The 20,903-nt window shown below is 38.3% G+C and overlaps 1 protein-coding gene across 2 annotated transcripts in view; it reads right to left on the bottom strand.

The window, feature by feature from the left end:
- Positions 1–20,903, bottom strand: part of nell2a (neural EGFL like 2a) — a 106,527-nt gene that overhangs the window by 65,098 nt on the left and 20,526 nt on the right. For both annotated transcript variants that reach the window (XM_088080355.1, XM_042496264.2), the window contains exons 7-12: positions 19,221–19,303; positions 18,685–18,813; positions 15,448–15,550; positions 11,215–11,306; positions 8,904–9,009; positions 7,121–7,249 (exon numbers count right to left, since the gene is read on the bottom strand). In XM_088080355.1, coding sequence (XP_087936481.1) covers positions 7,121–7,249; positions 8,904–9,009; positions 11,215–11,306; positions 15,448–15,550; positions 18,685–18,813; positions 19,221–19,303 — 642 coding nt within the window. The remainder of the gene's footprint in view (positions 1–7,120; positions 7,250–8,903; positions 9,010–11,214; positions 11,307–15,447; positions 15,551–18,684; positions 18,814–19,220; positions 19,304–20,903) is intronic.

Below are 20,903 nucleotides of genomic sequence, written 5' to 3'. Positions count from 1 at the left end.
ACCATGCGAATTAGAGAAAAAAATACTGAAAAAATTGAGATTTCTCACAAAAAAGTATGTGCCAGTTGGTGGATCAGATTATACACCAACTTTTGTTTACTCCAAAACTTAAACAGTTTCTCCTCTGTTTCCACAGTCAAAGAAAGCCGAGACTTATTTACTTTCTGGCGTCTCCCTGAAGTCACCTCCATGTTTACTTTCTTCCCCATTTGCTGCTGAAGAAAGCACACCTATTGGTTGCTAATGATATTCACATCATTGAAGTGAAGTATATGCGTGGCTCTAGAATAAAAATGTACAATAATATTAATCCTGTTTGATTTAGTCGGAACATTAGGTTTTATGACCCCCTTATGCCAAATGATTGAGCTCACGGTAGAACACACTGACTGGGGTAAAACTCTCATTAATGTCTTCCGTCATTTGAAAATTTCGGAAAAAATCAATCTTTTCAAATTAAAAAAGAATGTTTGGTGTAAGTTTGTAGGTTTTCAATGCTGTGAACACCACAAAAACAATTCCACTCATCCCTAATGTATTATTGTAAAGGCAGAAATCTCAGAGACAGACAGATGTCTCAAAACCTGGACATATCAAACCAAAACTATCTGCATAGCACAAAGGGTTAGATACTTTTACAAATATCAACCTATAGGCTAGAAAGAAAGAGCTGTCAGCCGCTCCATCACCTGAGGGAGCGGCTGACGGAGCTCCATGGCTGGCTTCCTGGCTTTGGAGCACTTCATGACACTCGTGTCTTAACCAGCCATCCAAACCCAGATGTGCTCTCAAGTACCATCATTTGGCACAGACAACTTTTATTTGAATCAGTACTAGGTATTTTCAATATCATTCATTTAGTAGTAGAGTTCAACTTCAGTATCAAAGTCATTAGCCAACATTAATGGCCAGACATGGTATGAGTAAGAAAATATTTAATGTTTATGTTGTTACCAAACTGTCTAACACTATCTATCTACGCATTTGTCTAAATGCGGTTCATATAAATAACAATTCAAGTAATGTTCACTGGCCCAGATAAACAGAGTTGGTAAAATAACACTATCTAGGATACGCTTTCTATCAAAATAAAACCCTGCTGCATGCTTTGTCTCTTTCTATTTCCTCGATTTTACAGGATATCATTTTGTATTTCACATTTCCCTTATGGATGCAACACAAAACACCCAAGCAGCCCTTCTTTTTCAGCAATCCTGACGGAGACTTTCTAAAGTAGGGCATTTCAAAACCAGACAACAATAGGAAATGTCTCTCTGTCTGCAGTCCTCTACAATGCTGAGATGAATAATGGTATTATCTCAACACATTGAACTATACTGATTGTTCAATTTAGAGACAATCACACAGTCTGTCACTTCTCCACTGCTCGCCCCTCTGTCTAATTCGGGCCTAAACACACGCATGCATGTAGCAAAATAGGCCTTAAGCCTGACTGCACCGGGAGGATAGGATGGAGAAATAACTGGGCTTTTTCTGTTGGAGAACTCAATGCTCAAACACACACAGACATGCACCTGCACACAAACACACACAGACTCACACAAAGGCAGGGCTAGTATCCCCCTGAGTTTTCCCTACTGCTGCTTCTATGAAAAATTTACACAGAAGTGATCTCATCGGCTATTTTGAGCCCATCTCTGACCTAGGAATGTTTTAAAGAGCTAGTATCTGTCTCTGCTTTTGGTGATGTTTGTCTTAACATTTGGCAAGACTCAACAACTGTTGTGTGTGTGTGTGTGGGTGTGTGTACACAAAAAACAATGCTCCTGTAGGCCTCAATGTCTCTCTTCTTTATGATCTCTCTTATGTGTTCAATACACAAAATTGCCTCAAAGTTCTCATATCGTCTCACCACTATTTTAAAACTCATCAAGAGTTGAATCGGCTAATTCACTCATCTTTCTGTTCCTTGACTTGCAACAGTGTACCTATTACATGAGGATATTCTCTCCATCTTCACGATCCTCAATGTTTTGGTAAGACAGTTCTTTCATTTTCCACACAGGACACAATCATATAGTGAATAAGTTACAGAGACACACACAGACACAATCAACTGCTTTTGAGAGAACTCCATCAGCAAATTGAGTCAATTTCAGGTTTCACTGTGTGGTCTCTGATGCAAACACTCACCACAAACACTGCCATCCAATTTTATTGCAAGAGTCGGGCTGCTCTTGAGATGAAGAGCGTGAGTCTGAAGTGTTGATGTTTAAGGCACAAGTCTGTCTGTTTGTACTTAGTTTCACACTGATAATGGGATGGATCACTCTAGGCTTATTTCTACAAAAAATACTTGCTTGAAATGTTTGGGACCTTGGATATAACACATGATAATGATGGGAAAAAAAGCAACTGAGCTGCACAAAAAAAGACTTTTAGAATATTTTCTGCTTGTTTTCAGCTTATTTTCAGGGCAAAGCAATTTTCATCTGTGAGTGGGAACAAAAATCTAGCCTTGACTAAATGGGAATGAAAGTGGAAATACTAGTTTTTTTGCTTTAAATGTATACTCTGCAGGACTAAAAACAGTGCATAGACTCAAAAATAATCCCTTTCAATCACCACTTCTGACCCATGGGGAGGGCTGTTAACTACAGAGACTCTGCTCTCTGCCTGTGTTTTCTTATTTTCCTCTTATATTAGTGATGTCCCAGTCAGATTGGAAGGATGAGTGTTGGACCCGATCAACACATTTTTTAATGGATCGGGATCAGTTATTTTGAGCATGCTGATCCTTTGTTTACGTCTGCCATCACACAGGTGTTGTAAACGGAGAGCAGCTGCAGCAGATATTTAGGTTTTATTGTAACACAGCTACTCCAATAAGTACAAACTGATTGTTTTTTCATGTTCAACTTAAGTTGCTAAATGGTCCACAATATTTACCAGCTAGCTGTTGTGTTGTACAGTAATAATGTGCATTAGGTTTATCAAAGGTTTGTCACTCACTATGTTTACATGATGTTAGAAAAAGTCAATTTATTTTGTTAGTCTAATTCAAATTGGACTTGTAAAATACATGTAAACAAATTAGTCCAATTCAAATTGTTCAAGTCTAATTTCTAAAAGTTGGACTAACACACCAAGATAATGCAGTTGGGGGTCGATTTACTCTTTCATGTTATACATCTCAACAACACTTGAACTGGCTGAGGTGTTCTGCACATGCTCCATAGTTCCAGCAGCAGGCTTTGACTCAGATGTCAAAGAGAATATATTCAGACAGCTGTGGGAAAAATGTAAGAAAACAAAAAAAAGACAAAGGTAAAAAGTCAATGGTAAAGTATGTACAAAATGTACAGCGCCGAAAAGTAATCCATGTTGTCACTGTTTGCCATGCAACCTGTTTGCCGCTTGCTTACTTGTTTGCTGTGTGGCGTAATGGGTCAGCTGAAAGAAGGTTCCAGAACAACTAACTGAAAGGGGGAAAATCGCCATCTACCATGGCGGAGTTGGACATACCTCCGTCAATCAATCCATTCTCCCCCATGAGGACAAGGACAGGGGGAGAATCAAATGGCCTAATAGAGTAATAACTATAGCTCAACTTAACTGTGCATGTAAACACACTGACAAAAAATCCTTGCCTGCTGCATCTGGAAAAACAGATTGATGAAAATGGTGAAAATGACGAACCAAAACAATGATCTGAAAGCTAGGAGGAAATGCGGAACCGGATCATGCCTTTGTGTGTTTGTCACTACAAGCGACCCCTTTTCTTTTTGATCCATGTTAATATACAAATATAATTTGTTCAGCTTTAAAGAAAAAGCACCAACAGGAGAAAATTAAAAAAAAAACAAAAACAAAACTGCATTCCATTTTTAATCACCTACATTAAAATTGCACAAAAAAACTCAGAAGTTGTAAAAGCATTATTATCATTATTAGCTGTCTAAAAAAAGCAAAAATATCTGTGCAGGATTTCTTCTGAGTGTTATATCATCACATGTATGTTCTGATTATATCACTGTTACTGGTATTAATGTATAAGCCACATTTTCAGTTCATTTGTTGAGGGGGAAGCCAATTTTCAGCTATTTATACTGTTGGCAAAGCATCATATTTTCTAGCAGGTGTTTTAATGTAAAATCTTAATCTGCAGAGTAATTAGCAGAGCTGTCAAATGAAAGTAATTCAGTAAAAAAAACAGCACATCTCAACAAGATCTGCTATGCAGCGCAGTATACTATATATAGTAAATTTAAATTAGCATGAAATAGAAAAAAATACAAGTGCCTCAGAGTTGTACTTTAGCACTGTGCTTTAATAAATGTTAATTACTTTGCACCACTGTCTAAATGATGTGTTCAGAGAGACCATTATTCAACACAGTTACAGTAAATGGGGCCAGCATTTTGCCATTTGATCAAAACCTACAACCAACAGCATAATTTCCCATTAATTTAACACAGATAGTATCTTCAATTATGCAGACTCCCTGAGACTGTCTGATTACCTGGACAACTGCTCATATCTGTAAATTCATGTGCGGGCTGCAGCAGCTGTGAACTACTACTCTTTCATTTAGCACCCTGGTTACAGTAACAAAAAGCTCTGCGGCTCGACACTTGAGCCTCATCTTGATGAAGGTGACAGAAAATACATTACAGCCAGTGTGTGGACTGTAGATAAAAAAAAAATAGGCCAAGGAATGTACTCACAAACAGATGTTTTAAAAACTGCACACACACACACAATGCAGAAGGAAGATCAAGAAGGCTGTATATTGACAAGGCAGCTGTCAAGGTCATATGCAGCAGAATCTGAATAACTTTGATGCCATGTTTGCTCATTAACACCAGCGATGCACAGGGGTAGCAGCTATGACACCATGTTTACTACATATTTTACTGCAGGATAGCATTGGAGATGATAGTCATCATTATTTAACGATGCATCTGGTAAAATTCAGCCAAGATGTGACGAGAGGAATTCAGCTGAAGCACCGTCAATTTAGCTCGTGAACGTTTGAACTCAGTGCAGGTTTTTCAAAGCTTCACCATCAATGTGAAATCACCTGCTCAATGAGGTACAGAGCATGTTTTTCAATAATGTAAAGTGAGACATTAAAAAGGCCATCAAGAAAAACTGTTTCTATGAAAGAGCAGTGCTAATATAATAAATCAAATAGTGTTTTAAGTGCAACATGGCTGGAGACATCTTAAGTCTTATTTTGTCACATTGAAATGTGGCAGATGTGGTGTCACGGTTCGCAAGGAAGATGTGCTGTGGAATGCATCTTTTTACTGGCTACACCTGCAGCGTACATACAGCATAGGGTTGTGTGGGCCCAGGGAAAAGAGGAAAGACAGTGAGCTTTCATTTTGGGATTGTGTGGGATTGTTCTTCAGTGATGGATCCTGCATAGTGCTGTGAAACTTCAGTTTTTCAGGTAAATCAACATCTCCAGACTATAGTAGGCTTGGTTAGGGATGTAGTTAATAAGCAACTGCCATCTGTTATCCACAAAATAAATGAAGACAGGGAGATCAAGACCCTCAAAGGGTAAGCCCTGTATGGTGCTAACTTACCAAAGATAATTCTAAACTGACAGGAAATTTTAATTTAAAATTCGGGTAATTCGAATTTGTTGTTGAAAGGCACTTTTAAGACCCATTTCTGTGTAAAATGGCTGTAAAAGATATATATATCTATATATATATACATATATAAAAAGCAGACTGGCGTATTTTGACATTTACACACTGGACTACACATCTCTTATACGCTGCTCTCATTCCTGGTGTAGCCAGTTTCATTGATTAGAGTGCTAGAGTAGTGATGCAGCCACTGCTCCCTGAACAGTTTACATTTGTTGCTTGTCCAGACTCATGGTACGTGTGTCCACAAGATCCGTCATTTCCAGACCCCAAAAATCACTCCTGTGGACACGAATGTTTAGTGTTCAACCAGGAGTGAATGATCTCACTGCTAACATGACTGTAATCACTCCCCCAGCAGAGTGACACTAAATGCCTGCAAACACGAAACACGAAACTTGACCATGTTTCTATATCACAAATTGATGAGCTGACTGAAAAGACGAACATTAGTCTCTCAAAAAGCATTCTGAAAAGCAGTTACTGCTTGCCATGGACACAAATAATGAGGGGATTACAGCCTCCCTTCACAAAAGGATTATGCGATAAAAGCAAAAATTCAACAAAGTGTTGTCATGGGAATTTAGAAAATGACTATATTATTTTGCAGTTCACTGTGTTTATATATTTCTGTGTTTTTATCACTTCTTTTGTTTTTCATTTAGAATTCAGTTGAAGTAACAAAAGTAGGCCAAATATAAAAATATGGCACTTAAATGACAATGACGCTTTTTGAGGGGATTCTTTCAGGTGTCAGATTAGCGGAGAGTAATGCGACATGTTCATTAAAATCAAAACCCAAAGACATATAACTAAAATTGTATCTTTTGCTGGATATATACTTCGGGCCTGAAGCAAGTCTGTGGAAGTTGCTTTTATATTCTTCCCAAATGAATAGCACAAAGTCATATATTTTGAAAGGTGGAAAATAAGCCATCACATCCCCTCTTATGCTCACTGTGCAATGACCCTGGCAGGGAGAAAAGAAGCAACATAACTGTCATAATGAAAAAACAGCCTTGGTATTATTCTAGAGTGTTAGGATGAGGTATTGTTCATGCTTATATGGGCACGTCTAAAGAAAACAATGTAATTATAAATACAGATGTATACGTTAAATATTTCCACTATGTTATTTCAATTAAAAACATGTTTTTTTTTATTTGTCTGTAATCCTTTTGTGATGAAGATATGTGTGCCTGCCACTGTCATGCTTAAGATATGTTATATCTCTGAGCTCATTTCACAAAAATGAATCATACCAAGCTGAGATCGTGCAACCAGAGCACCATGACAACTGTAAATGCTTCAGTGTAAAAATAACACTGATTTTGAACTCAAATGTTCTCCTAAAAAGCAAAGAACGGGTTTCTCTCATGACCCCTTTGATGCAGCCCAGGCACAATCACAAAAAAACAACCATGTATCCAATCTGAGAGGGCAAATAAACTTCAGCTAAAAGTCACGGTTTGTTATTCAGAGCCATGCTGTACCTTCACAGTAGGCATTATCGTCCCGCAGTGGGCGGAAGCCATCCTTACAAACACAGCAGTCTCCTGCCTCCAGGTTCACACAGTCGGAGTGCTCCACGCAGCCGTGGCCCTCCGAGCAGAAGTCATGACCTGCAGGAGGCACAGAGAGGAAAAGGTTCAGACCCGGAGGAGAGATGCGGAGAGGAGTGATGGAGGCATACAGGGTCGGTGGAAAGGTTATGTCATCACGTCACAGTCTTTTCTCTGACCATCGACCGCTTTCTTTTTTCCAAGTCATATTCCAACAAAATTACACTAATTTGATATATTTTCCTGTTACATCTCACTTCATAACCTTAAAGGGGTCCTAACATGCTCATTTTCAGGTTTATGCTTGTATTTTGGGTTTCTACTAGAATACATTCACGTGCTTTATTGTTCAAAAAACATTTTATTATCCTGTCTGTGCTGGAACAACTGTATTCACCCTCTGCCTGAAATGTTCCATTTTAGCGCCTGTCTCTTTAAGCCTTCCATCTGAAAAAGCCCCGTCTGCTCTGATTAGTCAGCTGTTGCAGATCCTCACTGTGTCTGCACCGTCACTGCAGCTTGAGGAATGACAGTAACTAAATATTGTGGCACTTTTGAACATAAAAACAGATAAACGTTGCCAAGCACAAATCTTTGCAGTTGTACATGTTCGAGCAGAAATATGACCCAAAATTTGGGAGAAATTAACAACATCCACAATTAAGATGAAATGTTTCCCTGACATTAGCATTTAGCTACATGTAGCATTGTGCAACAGAGTATAGCAACACTTTTGACAGGATGTCTAAATGTATCAAACAGTTCCATTAAATGCTATTTAGGAAAGGTATTTTTAAATCAAATTTAAGACTCATTTTTGGACAAATCATCTTTTCCCTATTCAAGCATTGCTCATTAAGTATAAGCGTAAGTAGTTGATATGTAATCACATCCTGGTTATTAGAGTGAACCACATTAATCCTGCCAACAGGTAATTTTGCCAACAGGCAGATGCAAGTATAAAGTAAAAAGACAGTATTAGGTTCAGTGGTAGGTTTTGAGATTTATGACATCAGAAATGCAGACTTTCACAACGAGGAATTTTACTCATTTTGACAAAACAAAATTAAAGATGGATAAATGAAATTAGATAAAATGTCTTTTTCAGTTAAGACCTCACCTCAATTTCAGTTTAAGACTATTTAATCACTTTTAGGCCTAATATCTGTAAAGATTTAAGACATTTTAAGGACATGCAGACACCTTGTTCTAGTGTGAAAAATCCCCAAGAGCGTTAGCAAGTAGCTACATGTAGCAGACAACATAATGTGATTAATTGCAGGAGTGTGCCATAGAGCAAATGACCAAATAAAGAAATCCATCAGGAGCTGACGTCAGCTTGTCTCGAAAAAATCTTGGGGGTAGAGTATTCAGAACAATCGAAACCCACAATGTTTCCGCTAACAGGGATTACCTTTACTTACATTTACCTCAAAATCTGTAAATTTGAATGTTTAATGCAAACATCCAAAGCAATATAGAAAAGCTTACTAGGTCCCCTTGTGAAGGGAAATAATTACAATAGTAAAATAAAACTGGAAATAATTGTAAAGAAAGTTTCAGCTAAATTCAAACAAATTACAGATGCTTTGTTTATTGAATTTATTTCAAAACCCTACAAAACAGAAGAAAATAGCAAAATAATCATGTCCAACATAAAAGCAATATGTTACACAGCATAGTAATAATGTAATATAGGATAATGTTTCCATACCTCTGCAGACTTTGCAGCATCTGTCATTCAAGGTGATCTGCTCCGACTCTGCACAGTTGAGTTCGGGACAAGGCTCACTGGGGACGACTCGATGCATGGTCTTGTCCTGTGAAGGACAGAGAAACGATCTTCATGAGCTACTTCTTGGGTCCACTCTGCCCCCCTCTATTTACTAAGGGCCTGGATGTAATTATAAGGGTAATTATTCATCTACTGTGTTTCCTCTTTGACTCTCCCACTCCCTCTCCCCCTTGTGTGTTCATTACAAACCAATTACTCATTGGTCAATAGCAGTTTTTTCCCAAACTACTTCTGGAAGGAAATAAAAGCGGTCATCTTCTCTCCTCCTGTTATCCTCAATGAGTTACATCATGATTCACGAGGCATCTTTATTATACAAACAGTGAATCAATCTTCTGGATTATCCCTGCATGTGTGTTTAGTCAGAGTGTAAAACCTGATTACGGGGTTCCTTTTCCCAGCATGCCTTTGGCAGGTCTCTCTAATGATCTCATCTGTGTCCCTCTGACTGATGCTAATTTAGATTCATTAACACTAAATGCAGTTGGACGAAGACAAAAGGCTCTTTTTGTCTATTTGCAGTGCACAAATATTTTGGTTAAGGATAATCTTAAACTGCGCTGTCTACAGGTCCAGAAAGTGTCATGACCTCAGCTTGTACTTGGGGTGGCTGTGGCTCAGAATGGGTATTGGTACCTTTAAGGTATCATCCAAAAAAAACTAGTAGCATGTAGAATCGAAACTTCTCTAGTCAAACAATAACTACGTTTGATCCTACTTGTGCCTAGATCTAGAAAAAAATGACTATTTGTGTGGTTTTGTTTGCAGGGACATGTGTACAATACTCCATAAAGTACAACTCATACAGTCTGTGGTGTGATGAAGTTGAGTGTGGTGTATTTCATGGAGTTGGCAATCCAATGTGTACACTTTTGTACAGATATATAATAAATATTTTAATAATATAAATACTTTAAGAATGTATCTGTGTAAAAATCACTTGGATGGGGTAGAGTGGTGTTGAAATTTTATGCAACCGAATGCTTCCATTCACATGATGGGTAGCAAATAAAGTACAAAAAAGTAATCAAAATAAATACTGCTGTCTGTGTCACTTTCAGGGTACTAGTATTGGTACTGGTGTTGTAATTTTCTTAAACGATACGAGGAAGAGTGGGTTGTCCACTGAATGGTAGATCTGCAGTTTGATCCCCAGCTCCTCCACTCTGCATGTCAAAGTGTCCTTGGACAAGACACTTAAATTTCTCCTAAGGCAATTGCTTTGAGACTACAAAGGTGCTATACACACATGAAAGTCTATTTACCATTTATATACAATACACAGTTTGCTTGTGTGAAATTCTGGAACAAACTTCGCCTAAAAGTCCCCAAACAACTTTCCAAACAAGCTGTACCGTATACTTATTGCCACCCACCACCCAAAACTTGCACCCCCTCCTGCAGCCAGCAGGCAGACAGAAGATCAGAGGCGTGACAAGCAGCTGTCAGGGGAAGCCTGCAGGAGTCTGCAGCAGTGGGGGTGACTGACAGCACTCCCCATCCCCATTTCTTTGATCTGCCTGGGACTGCCAGTCAGTTAGCTGGGACTACAGATGGGCCAGGTGTGGGCAAGCAAGCCAGACAGCTGTCTGAAACTGCAGATTCTAATGGAGCTTTGCAGAATTCATGGAGGAGCTGGTTGATACGATTGAGTTGGGTGATTAAAAACTTCAAATCACTTTTCTGTGATTGATTGGGTCTGCCTGGCATAATGTCATCAAGCAAATTACTCCCAAAAGCGAGCGACCCACCCATCTGGTGCGCCAGGCAGACAAAAGCAAATACTCTGAATAATTGGGAAATGAATGTCGTTTGGGACCACTGTGGTATCCGATGATTGGTACTGAAGAATGGCTGTGGCATCCTATGATTGGCAGGTGCACTGTTCTGGTCTCCAAATGTAAACTTAATTAGAAGGATTCTTTAAATCACAAAGAAAACGCTGACAAGCCAGATCTATGAAATTCAGCTGAAGTGGACCATCTCACACACTGTCTCATTGAGGTTTGACGTATCCTCTCAGGCTGGGCCAAGGTAGCTGCGCTACGAGTATTTAGTGCGCTATCATGCACCGCTACACAGAAATGATCAGAGCTGAAGTGCTGGTTACATGAGTTATTGTGGTGTCTCTTACTGAAGCAGACTGATAAAATCATTTTTAATAAATATGTGAAAGTGGGTGTTTTCTCTCCCTAGGTGTACTATATATGTGTGTGTTGACATGACTTACCCTGCATTCAAACAGCAGGCACCTGCCAGAGGAGTCGCGCACAGCCTTCTGATCCCCCTCCACCAGCTCTCTTCCACCAAACAAGCAGACAGCTGGTTGTAGACACAGAAACATCATCAGCATACACGCAAGTAAACACACAAACATATCAAAAATAAACATACACACAAAAGCGCATCGCATTGTATTTTTGTTTTGTTTACACACATGCCAATGAAATAACCCCTACAAAAAAGTTTCTGACTGTATGCGGTGAAAAATGCATATGGATGTAAGATCTTTAAAGGAACACTTCACTCATAAAATTATCACTTCTATGTCAATCCCTCACCCTGTGTAATCTTAAATTTAAGAAGAAAATGTTCATTTTCTTGCACAAAGTCGTACAAATGTGGCAGTATAATAATAATAATGATAATAATAATAATTGTTATTATTATTATTATTATTATTATTATTATTATTATTATTATTATTATTATTATTATTATTATTATACCAACTAAGGCAGGACAAAACTATGGTAAAATTAGACAAGAGGTAATATGTAAAAAACAAAACAAAGACAGATGACAATAAGAAACAGAGATTTTTTTTTTAATTAATAAAAGTACATATGATAAAAAGAATAAAACCAATAAACACAAACACTACTGCTACTAATATATTATTATTATTGTTGTGGTTGTTGTTGGTGTTGTAATAATGAAAAAAATAATGAAAACAAAGAGAGAATATAAAGATGAACACAAGGAAATCATAATACAGCAAGCAAAATTGGTAAAGAAGTGATCTGAAAGAGGTCATTTATCCTGCAAGCCTTATGTCCTCAGGCAAAGCCTTGACTTTGGAATGGCCAAAAGGGCACTTCCCCAGGATCTCAGGTTGTGAATTGGGTCATACGGGGTCAACATTTCTGCTATATAGCTTGTAGCCAGAGCCAGATGTGCTTTAAAAGTGATCAGTTAAATCTTAAAATCAATAGGAGTAACGCTCCTGGGCAAGGGACTGCATTTAAGCTCTGTCTCTGCCTTCCACTGAGCAGAGTTCAAATGCAAGCACTTGCCTAGGCGCGCTTCTTATTGTAGCGTGAGACCGTTAATGCTATAGAGTAAGATTTTTGCAAAAACATATGTGTTTGGGGAGTAATGTGCATATGACTGGATAAATGAGACTTGGATTACACAACATGAGTTTTGTAAGACTTTGTAATTAGATGTTTTAATGTGGTTTCACTGTTGTTATATGCAGCCCTCCTTTACACTAATTCATAAAAATTCTTTTATTTTCGGGATTCTTCATTCACCATGGACGCATGACCGAAAGTTTTCTTCACTAATTCAGTGTAACATGAAGAGAGTAACTGATAAGAAAATTATCATTTTGACAGTAAAGTATTCCTCTAAGATTGTTATTGTATTATGAGTTAAATCTGTTGTGTGAGAAATAGTGACTTTATTTTAATATAATTTATTGGGTTTTTTTAAACAAAATTATTGCAAATTGTTGGATTACTTTCAATAGAGTGCATTGGAAGGGAAATCTTGTCAAAAGATGGATTCTTTTGTCTATATATATTTTTTTTAGATGACAAATATGTCATGTTTTCAGATTCCAAAGTGAGATCTCTATAAATGTATTAATTTTCAAACAAACCTTTATTTATTATCTAATTAATCAATTCATAATCAATTCTCATTTATGATTCTCACAATATAATATATAATACCCAAATTCTCAGCATAATATTACACACACTTTTATTCCACTGCCTCCCCGAAATATATTCACATTTATCCCAAATCTACCCTCCTACATGAACACTGGCAGACCAGCAGGGGTCTTATCTAACAGCACTGTTTTACATGTATGATACAATCTGTGCTTGTTATTTACAGCTTTTTTTTAAAGTCCTCAGGTAAACTGACTCAAACCAAATCAAGCATGTCGAACCCAATTAAGCAACTAAGTAAGGAAGGAAATAATTAACATGAAGAGAGAGAGAGACAAAGAGAGAGAGAGGGAGAGAGAAAGAGAGCGTTGCACGCTGCGACACTGAGGAGAATCCGTTTCATATAATTGTAGTGCGGGAAGGGTGCAAAAATAATCACATGGGCAGAGAGAGGGTGTTTGATGAGCAGTTGGGGTCAGACAGATTCAGACTGATATGAGGAAGAGAAATGATTGACACCGCAGGTCAGGCCCTATCACAAAGCGGTGTATCATGAAAGCGGAGGACTTCTGAAACAGTCATTTGACGTTCTACTTGACAGACCATCAAAAAAAAAACAAAAAAAAAAAACAGACTCAGAACTCCTCCCTGCAAGGCCTTGCACTGCCAGATAAGGCTTTAATTTGGAGAGCGAATCATGTCTTTGTAGTGAGGAAACTTGCGGCACTCTTCCCTCCAAAGCCTGAGCATGCGTAATTAGCTGTGTGTTTGTCTACCTCGTTGAGATAAGTGAGCACAGGGGTGTAGAGTTTAAGGGGATTACCAGCTACGTGTTTATATTTGTGTAACACAGCGGCAGGTTCGGAGTCATACTTAAAAACCCCTGTGCTGAAGCCACGACCCCATGGGTCAGTGGAAATGATGCCAACGCAAGCTGATGAGAATCCAAGACTAATGGTTTCTTGCTGATAAAGACTTAAATCTTGTCTATTATTTGCTTTGCAAGGGAAGCAGTAGAGCAACGGCAGCAGTGTGTGGGAGTGTGTGGTGAGAAAGTTCGCAAGTGAAGTAAGCTTGCACAAGATTCTGAGTGAGAGCTACGGGGAAACATACATCCATAAAGGATGCTGTATTTCTCTATTATTCATGTGGTCTGTAACCTTCTATAAGTCACAGGTGAAAACACTCTTATTAATACTGAATTAAAGGGATAGTTTAGATTTTTTGAAGTGGGGTTGTTTGGGTCACTTATCCAAAGACAGTTGCTACAAATAGTAGATGTCAGTCGACGCGGCCCCAGTTTGGAGAAGAAGGCAGGAGTATTTTCACTGATTTACCTTTCCGTCGAACAATGATTTCCAAAAGGAGAATGACGGCTGTTACATGGCTCTCATTAAAGCCAGACTCCATTGAGAAAAACAGTAATTTACCATTCTTGAACACTGGAGCTGTTGGCCTACTGCTAGTAAGTTTGTGTTATTGTGTGACTTAAGTGTCTGAAAGGCTGAAAATTACTGTTTTTCTCAATGGACTCTGGTGGGTTTGACGAGAGCAAATATGGGGAACAGAAGCTATTAATGGCATCCCTCGTCAAAACGTGCTATCTGACAGAAAGGTAAATCTAATATACTTTTAACATAGCGTTCACGTGTTATTTTTAGGTGGAACTTTATTTAGGTTGCTAAAATACATTTTGTTGCTGCCCCCATCTGTCAGGTAACACACTGACTTTGGATAGGAATCCAAAACAACTCTGCCTCAAAAAATGTGAACTACCCCTTTAAGTTTATTAGTTCCTCTGTTCTATAGATTGACAGGCAGCTCTTTCTGCATTCTTAAAAGCAAATCCATTACATTTCTTTAAGTTTCATTTGGGTTAATACCAGAAGAATGATGGGGTGAGAGAAGCTAATATCCTCTAAAAACCATTTTTATTGAGAGGGGAATTGAGAGAATATGAGATGCAGAGTGCTGCGGTGAAAAGGCTAATAAGAGTTCATTGCTGAACTCAGTCTTGAGTAAAAAAAAAAAAAAAAAACAGATCCTCTATGTAGATATGTGATGAAACAGAATTATTTATCCAGCAAGAACACATTAGGGCTCATAAGTGGAAAAAAAAGGACGTTTAAGACAAAACTATCAGCCGTTAGAGTGCCGATCATCTCAGGCATTTAGTATTTCTGTTGTCTACACTTTTCTCCCAGCCCCAACACATACGCCATAAATAGGATCTACTTTACATCACATGCAGCGATCCCAAGATTTACTGGCTCATGTCTGTGTGACTGGTGGCCATCTGTGTTTTGAAACCAGCTAGTGAATAATTGATCGATCCATGTATATGCAAAAGGATGGACTCATCTCAAGAGGCATGTTAGGAGGTAGCTTAGCAACACAGCAGAGGCCTGGTCAATTGTCAGGCAGCCCTTGTGGAGGCGTGATGTGTGCTCTAAATCTGGTGGTGGTGGTGGTTGTTTTGCTGTTGTGTGTGTTTGTGCTGCAATTGTGTCCATGATTGTATGAGTGTAGGAGGGTGACGAGGTTAAGGGTACTCCACTCACGCTGGCACTCCTTGCAGCAGGCACCCTTTACGTAGGCAGGCGCTGTGCCCGACGGGCACTGAGGGGGAGGGCAGGAGATGGCCTCACATTGCACCGTGCCATTCTGGTGAAGAGAGAGAGAAACACAACATGTTGTTTAAAGAGTGACTACTACAGGCAGACTGATACTGGATTTTTTTTCTGGGCTGAAATTGATAGATATTACATTAATATCAAGGAGAGAAATCTGAAGGTACTTCTATTTTTTTTGCAAACATATACATACTTTTGGTAAAAAGTCATTTAAGGGACAGTTCTCCTCAAAATCTAAAATACATATTCTGCCTCTTACCTGTAGTTTTATTTATCAACCTAGATTGTTTTAATGTGAGTTGAACAATGCATTAATGTTAAAGGCTAAATAAGTTTTTTTGTGTTACATTAACATACAGTGGACTGGATTTCTTTACATGCACATTGTCAGTTAACTTATTTATTAAGACTGTCAATATTTGCACTGTAAAACCAACTTCTGCACATCTGTACTTTCTCCATTGCACCTTTTGTAAATACATTTTGTGTTCTTTTTATTCTGTGTTTTTCATTATATATTTGTAAATTGCTTCTATATTTTTTATCTCTTATACTATTTAAATATTCAATATTTTTATTCTTCCTTCATGTTTATTGTTTTGCACCAAAACAAAAAGTCAAATTCCTTGTATATGTAAATGTACTTGGCAATAAAACCAGATTCTGATTTTGATTCTGAAGAGTGCTGGAGATATTGGCCAGTGGCCATAGAGATGTTTGACTTGTCTCTCCAGTGAAATGGAAGTAGCTGGTACCCAGCTTGTGGTGCTCAAAGTGTCCAAATAATACGTTTGAAAAACTGAACAGCGATGTCTCTCTCCAGAAATCACGGTTTCTCAAGACAATCCACAGACCTTGTTGTGAGCAGTTTCATGTAGGAACTATTTTCTGTCCACACCCACAAACTGTATCAGTGTGCAGATGGAAAAGAGGCTCATGCTCGTGACAGCATGAAATGTAAAAGGTAAAGGCATCCTCCTTGTCTGAGCTGTAACATTAGCTTCCACAGTGGTGCTAGCTGACCTAGCAGCGTGACCTGTGATATGGTTGGCAGGCAAAATAGTGTAGAAAAAGATAGAAAAGACAGAAAATAGCTACAACATGAAACTCCTCACGTATCACTCTGCATTACTGTGCTAGCTAATGTTACAGCTCAGACAAGGACGACACCTCTAATGTTTAAAATCTCATCAAATTATGAAATAGACTCAGTGATGAGTTGAAATTGTGTTGCTCTCTGTTGAGTGTAAAAAAACAACTTAAAATGTAAAATGATAACAAATTGTAATGTAAAATAATTCAGGATTTATAATAGCGTGAAATAATAGAGCATGACAGTTTAGAGTATAACAGGTTTTGTTTTTAATTGATTTTTTTTTTTGTTTCTTTGCTGTTTTCTGGGTTATCCTTTGGTTGATTTAGGGTAGGTGAGAATAAGCCTTGGGCTTCAGCCTTTTTTGGTTACTGATTAAAACTCTTCATTAATTCATTATTCATGTAACTCAAACCTAAACAATCTCAACTGATAAATACTGAAAATGGTCATTACCTAACCGTGACCACAATATATTCAGTAATAACTGAACTAAAACTAAAACTAAAACTAAGTTATAGTGGATAATGTAAATGAGATTTTTTCTAAATGAAAAAAGAAAAAAACATATTTTTGCTATTTTTGTACTGCAATTTCTTTCTTTTTTCAGTATTTAAAATTCTGCATAATAAATGCTGATGTGACCAGGCCCCGTACTTATCCCTCACTCTGTTGCAAATTTTTAAATATGCTAAAATGGATGATTCTGGTATAAAACATGTGTATGTTCACTCTTTAAAACAGTGAGCCTTATGCTGTAAACCTGCTGATAACCTACAGTAGATTTCCCACAGAACCTTCTGAATCTAATATATTTTCATGCAATCTGCTTTTCTCCGGCTGTGCCTGTAATTAACATTGCTGCCACGGATGAAAGCTCTGTGACAGCAACATCTATGAACCTGATCCACATAATTGATAACATCTTAATGCATGACCTTTGAATTTTAAAGGTCACAGCTAATTGCCACACATAAGGTAAGGAACATATCCCATCTAATTCCTTAATTGCGGCCCAGGAATGGCAACACACTGTTCCTGGCGAATGAAGCGATTTCATTGGATGAGTGGGCAGAACAAATCCCTGATGATAATTATCATCTGTCAAGAGCAATTAGGTGCGGTGCACTGAGAGATATGTGATTTCCTAGTTCTTTTTGCATGTTGGGTAGTGGTGCGCAGTGACATCCAATTGGCTGTTTGGAGGAGTTCAGCAGCAGCGAATGAGTTTTATGTTCCGAAGCTGAGTCGACTGACAGGGGGTGAAATCTATTTGCTGATATGATACCAGCCCCAGATCTCCAATCGCTTCTAATTCTCTTTTTTGGCAATTATTCACACTTTATGTAGCGCAAAGTAGACCCTTGAGAGTATTGAGCATTACTAAGCACTGTTGTTGATGTGTCTAATCCTGAGTACTGTGGAGCTTTTCAGTATAGTATCTCTTTCTCGGGTAACTGGGGCAACCCGCCTCTGATACAAAGAAATAATGAGAATACAAGCAGTCGACAATGGGGCCCCCTGCACTCTGCACCTCCACCCCACCAAAACACACCCACACACACCCCCACCTTCACACACTTGATGAACACGGGAGCGAAACAAAAGCCACGACCTACAATGGGAGCAACAAACGTGCAAATGTAGGCGATCACATACACACACAACTGGTGTGTGCACACGGACACAAAGCAACACACCATGTTGCAGACATGATGAAAAATGCATGTTCTCCCTTTCTCTCAGGCACACATTCACCCACACATTCTCACACAGACACAAACATATCTATTTATTTTATGGCACATGCCTGTAAACATGTATATGTGAATGGAACAAAACCACAATCACATACAGTAAGACAAGCACATAATTCCAGATCCAGTGTGTCCCCTCTTACACATTCACACACACACACACACATTTAATTAAAACTGAATGCCCTCCCTTGCTCCTTATTACTCCAACGTACACACCCATGCACCCAGTGTGAACACACACACACACACACACACACACACACACACACACACACACACACACACACACATTTACACACAGTGAAACCCCACCGTGCATGTGCAGTTCCTGCAGCCATCTGTCCAGCCCTCGTCCTCCCTGTAGACGACCCCCTTGACGCTGCAGGTTCTCTCACAATAGCAGCCATCCAGCCCATTCATCTTCTCCTCCGCCCTGGACAGCTGCTCACGCCATCCCCCCAAAAAAACACAAAAGGCAAGGAGAGAAAATGAGAGTCAGCCTTGTTGTGTGTCTATATTCACATGTAGAAAGCAGAGCTTCAAAAGCAAACCTACGCCATCACAAAGATAAGTCATTAGACGCCATTAACCCCATTTACACAAACTGTCTCTGCATTAGAACAGAAAAGACTTGAACAATAGCCAACGTCTAATAGTAAGATGTCACTGACTGCCTGTTGCAATGAATGTTAACGACAGCAGCACACTGACAAGTGGATATTTTATGCTATAGCATAACTTTCAATTGTGACAGTTAATTTAAATGGTAATTACAGTTCTTTTTTTGAACATAATGCTACATTTGTGGACTAAATTTCAAATTAATACGTAGTATCACATTACATTACCTTGCTGGATGTTTTAGCGAGGATATCCTGCAGCTCCATGATTTTCTGCACAAGTCCATGGAAATCATTGCAGGTTGGACATGCTGAGATAAAAGATAGAATTACTTCTCTTTTCTTTTTTTTTTTACTTAAAAAATAAAAATAAAACTCAGCATCTGAAAAATCCTGGCAAAAACTGGTTTATAAAATTATTATCCACAGTACAACTGTGTTATTCAAACATTTAAAAAGATAAATAAATACTTACTAACTTACTGTAAGGGGCTTCAGCAGCTACTGCAATTTTGTTTTTCACTCTCTATTATTGGAAACATATTCTGAGGTGTCCTCTCAGTAAGGACCTCATTTACTGTAAACTGCAGTAAGTACTAGTGTCCTCTGGCAACTTTTGGATGCGTGGGGACATAAAATCTGTGTGAAAATAATTTTAAACCATGAGATGTTTGTGTGTGTTCCTTGTCAGCAGGAGAAGCAGTTTGTCTTCAACTAACTGCAGAACTGAATAGTTAGCATGAGCTGCAACAGCCACCATGCTGGAACGGGTGAAGAAAATAGTGCCACCTGCAAAGATGCATCAGGATATCCAATAAAAGGGTGTAACTACACTAAAAATCCATCTCTGGTAACAGAGTGGTCCCAGAATGAGTCCTAAAACCTGGAAATGAGTTAGCATTTCAGCACTCCCAGTTCCCTCATCTCAAAGTCAATTGTTTTTTTTTAATGGGTTTTTGGTTAGATGCCTGAAATAAGGTCTGTGGTTTTCACTAGCTTAAGAGACTTTCACATTTTGTTTTAAAACATTAATACTTCTGTCAATACCCCACTTGTGAATTCTGAAGCTTTTACATTTCTTAAAAAAGACGGTTGCTAAAAAGTGGCTAAATGAGACTACAGACCACCATCATGCTGAACAAGCCTTCACAGCCTCTCTGAGGTGGTGACGCTGAAGTCATGCAACCATGGTGTGGTTTGTTTATTGCCTAATATTAGTTTTTTTTTAATTTCTGTAGATTGCATTTAGAATTTAGAAGATTATCTTGTTGAAACAAACATGTAACTATCATAAAAAAAATGTTCAGCGCTTATTTTCTGCAATAACCCAAAATCCAATGGAAAAATCTCATTGATTTTTTGTTAAAGGGAGCCACGGCAATTTTAAATTCTGGGCTGGTCTACTAACAAACGCATCCCCACAGTGATCTGTTTATTACAGTGTTTCAAAAATATGCTCACTGGTTACCTCATACTCAAGTCATGCTGAATTCAGATTTTGATTTTGTAATATACTTTTTTGATGATTTTAATTTCTTAGATGAATGTTATAGGCTCCTCATACAGAAGGATGTGGACACATGTTAACATTTATATGAGTTTACATTGCCCAGAACTTTTTGCTAAATTAAAAAGAAGCTGCATCAAGTTGTATTAAGTCATCATAAGAAAAAAGACATTCCTCACTTCCTCAGGAGAACTCAGGGAATTCTCCCTTTTACTAACTGATTGACTATTTGCTAAACATTTTACTAACTTAGGTTGCATCGAGGGAAAATTTGTTTCTTAATTGCTAAGCTTTTTTAAAGCTGTTTTACTCCGCTGAGTAAAAAAACCTTTCAAGAATTTAAATAAAAAAGCTAATCAGTGCAATCAAGTGCCTTGCAAAATAAGTGCCAGAGGTAATTTAAA

Source organism: Plectropomus leopardus, chromosome 7 (genome assembly GCF_026936395.1).
Source record: "Plectropomus leopardus strain MGB_pleo_1.0 chromosome 7, ASM2693639v1, whole genome shotgun sequence".
Taxonomy (NCBI): domain Eukaryota; kingdom Metazoa; phylum Chordata; class Actinopteri; order Perciformes; family Serranidae; genus Plectropomus; species Plectropomus leopardus.
This window is presented reverse-complemented; position numbering and strand designations above follow the sequence as displayed.